This window comes from Siphateles boraxobius, unplaced genomic scaffold (assembly GCF_051911475.1).
Source record: "Siphateles boraxobius isolate OS27281-9 unplaced genomic scaffold, OSU_SipBor_1 5, whole genome shotgun sequence".
NCBI lineage: Eukaryota > Metazoa > Chordata > Actinopteri > Cypriniformes > Leuciscidae > Siphateles > Siphateles boraxobius.
The window spans coordinates 29,001,406-29,016,428 of record NW_027509141.1 but is presented as its reverse complement, the minus strand read 5'-3'; the positions used below and the strand labels follow the sequence as shown (position 1 = coordinate 29,016,428).

Here is a 15,023-nt window from a genome sequence, read left to right as displayed (position 1 = left end):
TTATAAGTGACAATCTATTTAAACAACAAAATAAGGCCTTGATGACACAGATACACAATTACACCTACACAACTCCTGTGTGTGTGGGTTTGTGCGTGGGGGGCGGGGGGGGGGGGGGGGGGGGGGGTCATGATAAGATGCATCATTCCAACAAGAATCACATTTAACACCATGTCATAAAGGATATCAGTCTCACTAAACTCAATTATGTTTATACCGTATAACCTGGAGAAGTTTCTGGACCAATAATACAAACTCACAAGCTAGATCTACCTCGTACCGTTTCATCCAACAGCAATTTGCAATTTGCAGTTTGTGAAACAAGGGTCATATTAAACAACACTGAACGTCACTTCTGGTGGGGGTTTGTTTCAGGTTACAGTCTGACAGTTTTCATAGGTTGTTATTAGGACAACAGTACCACCGGAGAAGCACTCCCCTGGGATGTCCCAACAGCCGTTCGGCTCGGCAACACCGCCTCGGTACCTGCTCCCACGGGATGAGCCACATCTGGAGGGACGGGCGGAGAGATTTGGACCCTGCAGCTGCTATCAACTCAAAGAGGCTACAACACCTGTGCTCAAACTCTAACAAACACAACGCAGGCGTGACAGATGACATACATACAAAGTCACACATTGTGAACACTCACACCTGCTCCCTCGCACATTCAAGTCAATGGGGCAGTAGAAGCGTCATCTGACAAGAGGGACATGCTCGTCTCAGAACTCGCATAACTTGAACAAAATAACCAGCCATTAAAGCAGCAAAGACTACATTGTTAAAGATGCTTGTACTCTCTTGCTATTATTTCAGTAAGGAGAGAGAACTGAAACTTGAAATAAAGTGAAGGAATAAATAAATCGAAAAAAATGTCAGATTTATAATGAAAACGTTCACAACAATGTTTGTTTGTCTGCTTAAATAACAGCATTTTCAATGTTGTAAATAATAGTGCTGGGAACAAGGCATTCTCAGGCCTGAAGTAAAGCGAAGTGGAATCTGACAGGTTGTCTTCATTTCTCAAAGATTGGAGAGCGTATGACTGACAGCACCAAATCCTGCTTTAGGTTAACAGACAGAGCTGGACTATAAAGTCCATCCAAATAATCAAATCTAGACAGAGCGGTAATCAAAAGAGGGTCAATCCTGTGCAAAGCAGACATTGGACATACATATTGTAATACATATGGCAAGCCAGACCTACATCAAGATGTTAGGTCTGGGAACTCACAATTGGCATACCTCAATACGAGGGGCGGGATAAACTGTTGTCTTTCAAACTCCCTCTGCACGCAATAGGACAGCACTACAACCAACCAGAGCAACGAATGGTTGTGGCTGAGTGAGTCCCATGCGTTTTTCCACCAGCGGAGCTAGTTGATATATTAAACTTTTACCGTATCCGGTCGTCAAAACTCCGAACACATCTTCCTTTATTAAGAATGACTTAAGTGACGTTCTCTTAACTCCAAGTCATCCAGAGTCGCGGCCAAAGCCGATTCGAAAGACCACTGTTCGCCGGCAGCAGTATCTTCTTTGTTTTCAAGTAGCAGAGCGAAATCACACGGGGGAACCGTCACAACTCTGCCGTCATTATGTTAAGCCCGCCCACCAACTCTATACATGATGTGATTGGCCTGACCAGAGTTTGTTTTTTCCAGCTCGAATGCCAACGGTGGGTTGCTAGACCACACTTTGCTGCAAAATTATTTTTGCTGCCCCTAGGGTGCGTCTAGATTTCTAGGCTAACAATAGTGTGTTATACGATTAGAATGTTGTCCTGGTTTTAAAATAAAGCACAGCAATGATATTTGAGAGTGTTTCTCCCTTTTCAGGAAAAGTATCGAAAAAGTATCAAAATCGCAATTCTTGACTGTTCTTGAAATCGCAATTCCTGAATTCTACTGCAGCCTGGAGGTGTGTGCTCTAAAAGCCTGATACCGACTGCCAGATGGAAGCAGGGAGAAGAGATGGTTTGAGGGGTATGTCTAATCCTGCAGAATATTATGCGCTCGGCGGAGGCAGCGGATCTTAAAGATGTCGTCCAGTGGGTGCAGGGGAAGTCCAATGATTTTTCAGCAGATCTTAAAATTCGATTGAGGGATTTTCTGTCCAACAAGGGAGTTTTAGCAAAATTAACGTTTCTCCATTGGGAGTATTCGCAATTTCAATTTGCACAATTTGAAGAGTAATGGAAATGTGGGTACTATTGAAAACAGTTGTGCTGCTTAATAAAAACCATGATACATTTCTTTTTAGGATTCTGATGAATAGAAAGTTCTAGAGAACTTGCATATTGCTAAAAAGTATACTATTATATTTAACAATTTAAAGATATGAATGTTCCACAATTCACAATTCTTTCAGCCAAAGAATCATTAGGTCCAAGCCAAACTCAATAAATGGATGGATCAAATTGTGGATTGAGGGCAAGATAGCATGTCCAGTAACTATCACAAGTTCGAAACCTGAGAAAAAGAAAGAAAATTCATGATATGAATCATTTAAAGAGAGAACGGTAATGTCAATTACAAGTAAGAACTATTAAAACAGAGTAGTGAGTGACCAAATATAACAGCATCCAAAATCCTTCATACAGATCCTTCCTGCACTCCTCTACTAAGGTTCCTTGGTCATCCTGCACTCAAACTCCCAATGCCAATGACGAAGACAGACTTCTGACTTATGGATAAGTTTAGCAAGTCGTGTGAAACTGCAGACGGTAGTAAAGGGTGGCAGATTGCAGGGCATGTGTTTTTGTGTGTGGGCTCTATTCCAGCAATCACTCAATAGTCCAACAAAGGCCTGAATCATTGTGATAGAGGGTTGATGAAAGACTGAGGCAGGGCAAGCTTGCTCTAATAAGCTCACTGGTGATTGTTTCCTACATGTGTCGCTTTGACGGGAAGAGGATGTGGCAAAATAACAGGACGTTAACAGATTTCAGACTGTAAAAATCAAACGTCTGTTCAATCAGAGCAGTCATTTCAGGGACGAACAATGGCGAGCACAACAACAGCAGAGAACAACGAACAGCAACAGTGAAAATTAATATTTTAGCGAGTAGAAGTCTTGATTCTTCTGTTTAATGTTTAATTGGGCTCCAGATGTTGGTGCACTTAAGGGAAATTAAGAAAGCTTGAGAGACGGGATAAAGAGCAGCGAGCGGAGGATCAGTGTGCCGCCTTTACGGATGCAATCCTGACATGAGGATTCAAAACGTTAGCTTCTGCTCCTTAAAGAAATGCAATGAATAAATAAAACTGATACAAAAGCACTCGCCGCAAATCCCAAATATCCTTGATGAGGAGTGAAAGGAGACAGAGGAGGAGTCCATCTGCGAGTGAGATGTGAAAGAACTCTGATGGGCCCCTGGGTGACCGGAGATGCTCTGCGCTTGGTTCTTTGAGAGGAAGTCTGGTTGTTGGCTGTCATGAGATCTGCAATCACGTCTGGGAACAAGGCATTCTCAGGCCTGAAGTAAAGCGAAGTGGAATCTGACAGGTTGTCTTCATTTCTCAAAGATTGGAGAGCGTATGACTGACAGCACCAAATCCTGCTTTAGGTTAACAGACAGAGCTGGACTATAAAGTCCATCCAAATAATCAAATCTAGACAGAGCGGTAATCAAAAGAGGGTCAATCCTGTGCAAAGCAGACATTGGACATACATATTGTAATTAACACACATGAAGCCCATCGGCCATTAACCAATTGGTACCAATGAGACTTATTTTACATTCATTAGTGCATACAAAAGGCACATTTTGATGTCAAAGACCCTGAAATATGACGATCCATTCTAAAAATAATATAATATATCCTAAAATATAAGTAGATGTTTATTTGGGATTTATAAAGATTTGCTTATAATTATATTGTTACTACACTTAATGTAAAGGACATACAAATAAAATATATTTGTATACCCACTATTACAGTAATTGTAGACGTTAAAATAATAATCTAAATAAAAATACTGAAATATATTAAAATAATTGTTATGCGTTTTTAATTAATATATATATATATATATATATATAGTTTTTTTTTTGGGGGGGGGGGGGGGGCTGTTGCCTGAATGTGCAATAACCAGTAGTTGTACTGAAAAGTCACAGTGACTTTATAGTATTTACTATGTATGTGTAGATTCTCTTTGACACATTGTTCTGGTCGTCTCAGTTGAAGTGATATGGAATGACATTACCCGGAATGAAACGAAACACGGTTAGTTCAAAGCCTTCTCTTACAACAAAAAACACTCTAAAGCATCCAGTAGAGACTTTGAAGCAAACTCATTAAAACGTTTTTCACTTATGTTCACAAGTAAAATGGACAGATAAAATAGCTATGAAGAAAGTGAGCAAGATACCACAATGAGGAAAATGAACTTTGTTTACCTGATGGAGTTGAGGATGATGATGTTCGCATAATTAAAGTCGGATTCGTCAACATGTAAAATATCTGCCTCACACATTATAATTTAAATAATCTAACAACCTTGTAAAACACGCTTTCACCATTTGCCCTATTGAAGCTAGACATCTTAAACCGTGTGCATAATTCAAGGTTCGGTCGCATAACATCTTCCCTGTGGGTACTGAGAAGGATGGAAGAGAGAGAGAAAGAGATATCTGCATATAGAGCTGATTACTGACAGGTAGACAATGCTGATATGAATAATTGAAAGAAAATGAAGTAAAGCAACATGCCGGAGCAATTCAAAACGAGCTTAATGTGAATAAATCATCAGATGTGTTGAGAGAGATCTTAATTATCTTGTGGCTGTAAAAGTGTTTAAATGACTAAATCCAAAACTAGTACAAAACTAATTTCTGGTGTGTCTAACTCCCTTTGGTTTATTTAGTTTCTGTGTGTGGATAGCTGTACAGAAACCCAATCGTAACAACAGCAGGCAACATCTTGTCGAAGAGTTGGAGGGAACATTCAACAGCTTGGGGAGTCTGTGTCTCTAAAGCCCACGTAGTTCATTCAAGGAGGGTTACAAGTATGACTGATGAAGGTAGAACATTTTAAAAGCTGATTCTTCATTTTAAATCTGAATACTTTCACTTCCTCAATTTGAATACCAGAATATGTTACTACCAAAATAAAACATTACAAATCCTAAGCTAACACTTGTGACATAGATCTTTAAGATATGATTGGCTAACCACTGAGCAACTGTGCTTTGTTGCATTTACTGACAGGCAGTGACTTTGCAGTAGGGTCTAATATAGTTTAGTGCTGACTCGTTCTTCATTATCAGCCTCTTTGCAGGCTTGTATTTTATTAAGAAACATTACTAAAACAATATAAGCTGAAATGTGCCACATAAAGCCTGGAGGCTAGACTGAAGTGATCAGGAACCTCTTTCAAACTTCAGCAAACTTAATTTCTTCCTAAAAATGCAATTATTTAGAAAGATACACAGAGCAACAGGTGCTAAATGCAGCCAGGAAGAAAAAAAAATCAAGGTTAGTTCATCTGGTATTTAGAATTTATAATATCTACATCTTCGTTATTATTTCACTAGATATGTTTAGAGCATTTTTATGAGAATTTTGGGATACTGTATAAAAAAATGCTGGATGGAAATGCCAAGATGAGCATACATTCAAATTTTTTTTTTTTTTTTCGAATTGCCCATACACTACATTGGAACACACATTTACCAAATCAATATCTTAAATGCACAACAAATAAAATAAATGCACAAAAAAAAAAAAAAAAACTCATGTTACTTTGCCTCAACAGACGATGTGATTGGATAATTGGACTAAAGAGCGGACAAATTTCATTGCACAGCAACTCAAATGTTGGTTTGGTCATTCTGAAATGCATGAGCCATAGTCTGTAATCAAAATGATAGGCTATAATTACCTACAACACTTTTGTGTTCCCAAACACGAGGCATCAGCATCCAAACAAGAAAACATTACAGCATTTAATGCGTCATTTATGATCTATGAAAAAAGCTTCCATTTTTATCACAGATATTTTGTGCCAATTTCCCAGGAAGTTACTTTTTCTAGAAAACGCTTTATTTGCTAATGTTTTATGCGATATTCAAATATTGTGCAAAAGTAAAATTCGCAACTTTGGATGGAAAAATGGCAACTGTGGCTAGGCAGTTTCCAAAAAAAAACAATTTTTTTTAAATGCTTTATGATGCTAACACAGCAGAGTATGTATGCAGTGCATCAGGTTTATTTGCAGAACTACAAAGAACCATTAACATGGACTGACCGGTTCGCTGTGTGCCGAAGGTAATGGCCAGCCTGGTAAGCAGGTCCTCGTTCTCGTAACGATCCTCTTTGGCGATGACCCAAAAACAGCTCTCGGACATCTCCTGGGGTGAGATCTACACAGACACAGAAAGCAAAGAATAAAATAATAAAATCACGGTCTGACATCATCATAACACATCACGTTAGGTCAAGATGCTGGAGTTGCTAGGAAACATGATGCATCTAAATAGTGAGGTGGGTTTATGAAAAAGTAAAGAGGAAACCTATTGAAATATTCATATTGTATTCTATCGCAGGTCTTTATTTTGTTCTCCTACATGTCAGTGTGTGTGACAGCTGAATGCAGCCATGGAGAGGCTTATTCTCAGTCTTCTCAGTACATAAAAAAAACAGGACAATCTCCAGTCAGACATCACCACACACGGGCCACACAAACACATGCCTAAAACACCCATGAAGCATTGTGTTCCCACACCAATCAGGGAACACAAACTGGAGATCATCCTTTGGAGAGGGGGGGGGGGAAAGAAAGAAAGAAAGAAAGAAAGAAAGAAAGAAAGAAAGAAAGAAAGAAAGAAAGAAAGAAAGAAAGAAAGAAAGAAAGAAAGAAAGAAAGAAAGAAAGAAAGAAAGAAAGAAAGAAAGAAAGAAAGAAAGAAAGAAAGAAAGAAAGAAATTTAAAAAAAATTCAACAAGAACATTGTTGTAAAGACAGAAATTAAGACTACAAACAATGTCTTCAGTAGTGTTCAGATATCTAATCTGGAGGTGTGAAAGGAAGCTACAGTAACACTTGGGAGAGAAGAGCATTGTGGGATGATCAGTTTAAAGGAGTCTTCTTGTTAAGATAAAGACTCAAAGGGTAATCAATGAGACTGGCTGCGCTAATGAACAGACCTCACACTCCTGCCAAATACCTGAGCCAATAACATCTCTTCAAATCTGCTCCATGAGGACATTTTCAAAGAAATCAAACAATCAGGAACGGACAGAACATGAGCCTGAAGAGTAGCCTCTCAGTGGAAGTGATTAACCCACGTTTCCAACTGCGAGTGAGATTAAGCGAACATGCACTGCTATGTTCAGTCCCTTGTCGGTTATGGGGTGGCATGTTTCCCATGATGCACCAGCTGCCTCGTCTTTGACTTTCTAAGCTGCAAAGCTCTTGTTAATGAGTGATAAAAGTCTTGGGTCAGGAGCCATGAATATTGTATGGCGTCGGTTTCTCAAGCAGCTGTTTAAAAAAGCATCTTTGTGTCCGCCTGATGGCTAATTACAACAGGTTTTGGATGAGATGAAGCATATGGCAGATTTTTAAAAAACATCTGTATTACGGTGGCAAAAAGGACAGAGATTAAATATTAATCATAATGTTATAAACTAACAACTCAAAAGATATCTTATCGCAACATCTGCCGAGAAACGAGAGCAGGAATTCGCACGGTAAAGTGTGATCCTTCACAGCAGAGAAACATTTCCTTTAATGATGCTTGGCAGCAAACAGAAGAAGTTTTCTTTGGTTTCTTCGCAAGCATCTGTCTTTTAAGTCTGCAGTTGCTACTTGAGCACCAAAGGAGGATTCTGTCCCGCAAGGGTTTGAGTGAAGTTAAAGACTAAAAAAAGTAGTTTATGATACTTTTTTTTTTTTACCTTGGACCAATTGAGGCGCTTCATGGAAGTCTCAGGTTTGAATTCCTTCTTGGGTTTCAGGCCAAAAGGCAGCGTGTGTTGGATTGAGTAGGATGTCAGCGCACCCAGTTCCAGTGGAGGAGGAGGGGGTGGAGGCATCCCAGGAACGAAGGTACAGCCTGGTGGAGGTGGTGGAGGTGGAGGGGGTGGCAGAGCTGCAGCACCAGGAACAGGTGGAGGAGGAGTTGGGGCAGGGGGGAATGAGGAAGAGGCAGTTGAAGACAAGGCCGGAACACATTGCACTGAAGGCAAGACCACTGGAACGGCTCCGAACTGCGAAAACAGAAAACAAAAAGTTAGGAAAGAGGAAAAAACATGCCTAATATTAATTCAGTTCCTGTTTCTAAAACAACTTTAAAACTTAAAAATGTGAGGTCAGTAAGATTTATGTTTTTGAAAGAAGTCTCTTATGCTCACAGAGGCTGCATTTATTTGTTGAAAAATACAGTTAAAACGGTAATATTGTGAAATATTAAAACTCAATACAATTGTTTTCTATTTTAATATATTTTAAAATGTAAATTATTAATGGCAATGCTGAATATTCAGCAGCCATTACCATCACACTATTGTTCAGAAATAATTCTAATGCTGATTTGGTGCTCAAGAAACATTATTATCATTATTATTAATGTTAGTCAAATAACAGTTGTGCTGCTTTATATTTTTGTGAAAACAGTGATTAATTTTGATGAATAGAAAGTAAAAAAGCAGCATTTATTTGAAATAAAAATCATTTGTAACAAATTTAAAGAATTATAAATGTCTTTACTGTCACTTTTGATCAACTTGATGCATCGTTGATTGCATTATTACCCCATTAATTAACCATGTTAATGTACAAAAGTACAGTTATAAATTAACATTAAAATAGTTAATTCATGATACATAAAACATATGTAAATAAATGTAACTAACCATGAAGAGCAAGGAATTTAGAATAAATTAAATTAAAAGTAAACAGAACACAAGGAGATAAAGTATGCAAAAGAAAATAAAAGTGAAATGACGACAAAAAAAAAAGAGTCAAGATTTATGCAATTTTTTTTTTTCAGGTTTGAATCCTGCTGGCTACAGTAGCAACATACTTTTGGGTGGTGGAGAGATGTAGTGGTTAAGATTCGGGGTAAGTAAAGAGAAAGTTTCCAGGTCTGATCGCTGCATCACTGAGCAAGGTCCTTAAACACTATTGGCGCTTTTCCACTGGATGGTACGGCTCGGTACGGCTCGGTACGGCTCAGTACGGTTCGGCCCGGCGCGGCACGGTTCGGCTCGCTTTGCTTTTCCACTGCGTGGTACGACTTGGCACGGCACGGCTCGGTTCGCTTTAGCTCGGTTGATTTTCCACTGCAGTTAGTACCGCTCCAAAGTGGGTGGGATTATGACTGATCGTTATAGTTTATCCGCTCCTCGGCAACTAACAAGAGGAACGTCTGCTGTTCTCGTCCACTGACCACGATTCAGCCATTTCTTTTTTGGAAGTTTTTTTTCTTCAAGCAAGTAGTTTTAAAACATTGGAGGCTGTTACTGGCTATTTAAATCTAGCGGGTTTGGTGTCTCGCAAATACAGTGACGTTGGTAGTGACGATTCTGTCTGTCTGACCAATCAGTGATCTATAGTGCTTCCACGTCACATTTTAGTATCGGTACGGTACGCTTGGAACCTCAACAGAGGTGGTACCATTTAAAGCGAGCCGAAGTGAGCCGTACCGTACCGTACCATGCAGTGGAAAAGCGCCACAAGTGAGCCGTGCCGAGCCGAGCCGTACCGTACCATGCAGTGGAAAAGCGCCAAAGCGGGCCGTACCGAACCGTACCGTACCATGCATATGTTACTCCAAAGGGATCATCACTGCAATAAGTTCATGGCGATATCAGATAAATATTGAGGAAGCAAATAAATATAAGAGATCCTGAGTTGTAACTAGGGCTGGTCCGAATACCATTTTTTGAGCTTCGAAGCTTCGGTAGTAATGAACATCGAATATTCAAAGCTTCGGAATCTCTAGCCTATGTCTGTCTGTCCGTTGCATTTTGATTATTTCGAGAACCGTTCATCCAAACGACTTCACAAGGGAGTGCAGTGTCGTATTTGGTGCAATATAGAAAGAAAGGCGAGACACGACACGCTCAGAATTAATAAACTTTTAATAAACTACAGAACAGCGCGAGCTGGATGCGCGCGCGCGCCTCACGCGAGCAGAGCTTATATATGCTCCGAGAATGGACACTGCACTAGTGATATAAAACACACACAGGTCTGTTAACTTAAGCAATATTTTTAATAAGGTAGTCTAATATTTTTCTCACTAACAAATTACTGACCAAGTAGGGTAGATTTAAATAAAGAAGCGGCGCGCCTCAATCATGCAGGGCATATATGCTCCGAGAACGGACACTGCGCTAGTGATATAACACACACACACACACACGTCTTTTAACTTAAGCAATATTTCAATAAGGTAGTCTTATAATATTTTTCTCACTGACAAAGTAGGCTAGATTTAAATAAATAAAAATGAAATTTAAATAAATAAAAACGAAATTTAAATATTGAAAAACGAAATTTAAATAAAGAAAAACGAAATTTAAATAAAGTAAAACGAAATTTAAATAAAGAAAAACGAAATTTAAATAAAGTAAAACGAAAAATAAACATGACGTCCCAGTAAAATCTCAAAGTCTCCTATATTTAGCTGTAGATTAATTTAGATTGATAAGGGTAAAAAGGATAATACATTTTGTTTCTATTATTCTATGTTCCACAATGTCAAAGCAACGCAGCTTAACCCAAAATACAAGCTCATGCATGCACTTCTGTCCATACAAACTCCGCTGTTCTGCGCTCTAGTCAGAGAATACTCCCGTTGCAGGAAACATTTACTAGTCCAAGAAGAAGCGAATATATTTATTAAGTAGATATAACGAAGTTATATGTTAAGTATTATATTTCACCAGATTTTATAGTGTAAAACATATTCAAGCGCGAATGAGAACCGTTTCGAGGGGGATGCCAGGTGTGCAAAAAAAGAAAAGTTAAGAATATTTGAATGTCACATTTTCAAATCGTATACCAACACACACCGAACGAATATTCGAATATCCGGGTCCAGCCCTAGTTGTAATGTATCATTTATGTACAAAAGAGGCTTACAGTACCTACCTGTCCTTCCAGATTTACTTAGATAAGTAAATATAAAAGATTAATAAGACCATAACCTTTTCCTTTCAGAGAAAACAAGTACAATACATTACTTTAGTGTATTCACTCCATTCATTTTGAATGGCAAACAGCTGCAAGGGTGTGGGGAGGGGATTTATTGAACAAGTAGGTGTGCTCTAATTCAAACTGCACGCACACCGGCCTCCAGATAATTCACAGGCTAAGAGTCAGCATGACTGACGCTCCTGCATATGTGGAGAATTGACTGGGTGATTACGTTTTGCGTTGCTGCAAACGATCACACCCCAAAGAGATGGATCAGCTTAACTGCCTGCACTCCAAACTTTCACTTCGCTCATTGGCCACCATCATTTAAGAATTGATCCGCTCTATCGACGATAGCCCGTTGAGCCAAAAAGCAATTGATCAAACAAACTGTTCAGTTGATGCCCTATTTGTCATGTCAATGGGAGGGGTTTGCACGTCCGTAAAAAAAACCCCCGAAGAGTCTCGAGTCTTGAGTCGAGGACAGAATGGAGGAGAGGAGTACAGGCACAAAGCAAGGAGAGCTAGAAAGTGAAAAAAAACAGAGAGAAACTGCCATATGCAATAGTGTCACAGGACAAAGAAAACAATAATGGCCGATACTTTACTAATATGGTGCCAATATACTGTGCATTCCTACTTTGATATGGTACACGTTTAATATGCTTTAAATGGTTATACTGTATATATGGTCAGCTCTCCTCAGTATAATAGTGAGCAAGTAGACTAAGACTGAAAGATTAAATATGGAGTAGCTAAGATCAGGGCTTTAGAGCAGCTGTTCATGGTGAATTAGAGACAACATTAGGACAAACTGTGCCAATCTCTGTCAGAAAGAAGCGCTAATGCTGTAAACAAGTGGTGTCATGATTTCCCATTAACAGCATTTCATGTCAACTAACCAAACAATAAAAGAACAAAAGAGTTAGAGAAAGAGTGGAATCCCAGCAGCAATTCCATCAAAAACAGTGACAGAAATAGCCAAAACAAAGAGAAGGAAAAGCATGGATACCTGGTTTCTATAGGCCTGAAGTTCAGCTTCTAGCTCATTGATCTTCTCCTCTCTCTTCAACATCTGGGCTTCAGCTTCCTGTCTTCCCAGGAACTCCTCATCTAACTGGAGAGCAAAACCATACCAACAGATGACCAAAACAAACAAAAAAAACATACAAAAACAACAAAAATCCATCATAACATTCTCAAGGATGTTTGAGTACTGCTCAATTGTGTTCTTCTGTTAGAACTATGTACTAAGGCTTAGCTAATTACTGAAATGAAAGATAATTACATTATAATGAAACAAATACAAAACTGAAACAAAGGGTTTATCCAAAAAGTTCTGTCAATTTTAATTGAGAAAGAAAGATCAATCTTTAAACTGCTTTACCATGCAAAGAGAGCAAACATTTTTTAGGAATATGAATATTTTATGAGCTATATAATCAGGCTAGTTTAGGCTTACACATTGCTTAGTAGTGGATCCTAAAAAGTTCATTGAATCACAGACAGATAAACAAGTAAATCGGCTGAATTATTACACTACAATTCAAAAGTTTGGGTTCAGGAATAAAATAAATACTTTTACATTGTTACAAGAGTTCATATTTCAAATAATTGCTGTTCATTTGAACTTTCTATTCATCAATGAATTCTGGGGGACAAATCAGTTTCCTCAAAAATATTAATCATAACAGTTTTCAAAATGAATAAGAAATCAAGCATATTTAAAGGATTTCTGAAGGATCATGTGACACTGAAGAATGGACTTTTTACTGTATTTTCATCAAATAAACGCATTAGAGAAACGTCTTTCAATAATTGTAATATATCCTAGCGACTATATGGTAGTGTACATATACATACCACAAAACTAAAAATAACAACCTTTTATTGCGCAAAACTAATCCTCAGTGTGGATTTTACACAAGGTGTTTTTGTGGCTGATTTAAAGGGGATGAATACAGAGATTAAACTTTTCAGAGAGGGAAATACAGATAAGTTTGAGTTTCAATTATTCACTGGATGTGAAACCACTTGTTGCTCATTTTAAAAGTTAACTAGCCATCAGGAAAGGATGTAGTTAAAACGCGGCGGTTTGGCATCTATAGATCCGTTGCCCAAGACCACATACATTTCGGCCTACAATTATAAAGGAACGCTCCCAACAATCAATACAGGGGCCTTTTTAATCTCAGAATACTGTTAATTACAAATGGCTGTTTGAACGATTTCAAGTAATCTCGCCTTAATTAAAGAAAGCTAAATGGTGCAGTCGTGAATGGTCTTCAAAGGCCGTATACTTCATTAGAGGAGCCAAAGTGAGAAGAAAGAAATAGAAAACAAGGGAGGGGTGGAAGATAAAGAAGAGGGAAAGAAAGGGCACTTGCCTTTTGAGCTAACTCTGAGGCTCTCTGTTCAAACTCCTCAGTCCTGGCTTTATCCACACACACCTCTGCAGTGAAATGAATGGGAGGTTAACCATTTCAGTTTGTAAAAAACAAATTAACCAGCTCATATGTGAGGGCATAAACACACCTAACAGGTGGCTGAAGTCTACATCCAGACGTCTGCGGTATGTGAAATCAGGATCTGTGCCGCTACGATGGAGGACAATTTGAGACACACACTCCTCTATGATCTTAAAAAACTGTGGCCTAGAGGACAGAGAACATGAGAGAATAAGAGACAGCAAGGAGGGAGGAAAAATCAATGCATTGTATTATCTTTTTGGGAATATGGTACCATTGACTCGGGCACAAAATGAGAAAAATTGTTAAATTAACTCTGAATCCTCTGAGAGTAGCGCTACTGGCTTATACAAGCTATTAACTGATGCAATGAAAATGACTGAGTCCTTTAAATCTGTGATGCTGCTCGACACTCATATAAAACCGAAGGAGAGGTATAAAATGGAGAGGGATATGGAGAGAGACATAAATGTGAAAAGGGATGGTGTATGCGATACTGTATAGACTAGAGTGAACTAATTGTGCCATCAAGCAAAGGATGTCCTTAACTTCACAACTAGAGTCACTGGTAAAAATCAAACTAACCTGCTCTTTTGCTTCCCTATTCCCAACACTATAAGCTCATCATATGCATATCTATATATTTTCATTTAAAAAACAGAAGTGATATTTGCCTGCATATTATAAACGAGTTGACGTTTAATAATTGTAGCCATTATGACTGAATACAGACCTCGACTCACAATTAGAGTCTTTTCAATAAAAATAGTAAAATTAGCAGAGCTTTCAAGTAGAAATAATTAGCATCAATCAGTCTCTTTGATCATAGGTGATAATTTGACCTTTTACAGGCATAATTTCTACGAGGTACTCTGAAGTCGACGCCATATAATAATGTTTAAAATTAGACACCAAAATAATGTCTAAATTTCAATTATAATCAATAATTACAATCAGTGTCAGTATTCTAGTGCCATTAATCATGTTGACTAATTGATATGTTTGAAAACGGCACAAATAAAGTACCTAATTCAACCTCATATTTGAAATCTCAAATATGCTTATTTGATTTACATAAATTCGCATTATAAAATTCAGATGACTGTATTCTCAGTTTTAGATTAAGTTAGCATTAAAGGCACATAAATCCACATTCCCATAGGGAATAACTGACCATAAAAAGAAAAGATAAGCAATGTGTGGTCATTGAACGTTCTTTTCCATGACGACTTCAGAAAGAGCAAAACATCAACTTTAACAGCACAATTGGCATGTGAATGCGTGTATATTAATGAACGAGGTATACATTGCCTGTCTGCTGTGTTTTTTAAAACTAAGTAATATATCCTGTATTCTACATATTAGGAGCCTCTCTTTTGATCAAGACCAGGTTTAACACAACCCCA

General features: G+C 38.3%; 1 protein-coding gene across 3 annotated transcripts in view; it reads right to left on the bottom strand.

The window, feature by feature from the left end:
• The window catches only part of diaph3 (diaphanous-related formin 3), a 388,621-nt gene that overhangs the window by 186,755 nt on the left and 186,843 nt on the right, over positions 1-15,023 (bottom strand). For all 3 annotated transcript variants that reach the window (XM_077203763.1, XM_077203765.1, XM_077203764.1), the window contains 5 exons: positions 13,685-13,803; positions 13,533-13,601; positions 12,162-12,262; positions 7,903-8,214; positions 6,252-6,366 (listed from right to left, as the gene is read on the bottom strand). In XM_077203763.1, coding sequence (XP_077059878.1) covers positions 6,252-6,366; positions 7,903-8,214; positions 12,162-12,262; positions 13,533-13,601; positions 13,685-13,803 — 716 coding nt within the window. The remainder of the gene's footprint in view (positions 1-6,251; positions 6,367-7,902; positions 8,215-12,161; positions 12,263-13,532; positions 13,602-13,684; positions 13,804-15,023) is intronic.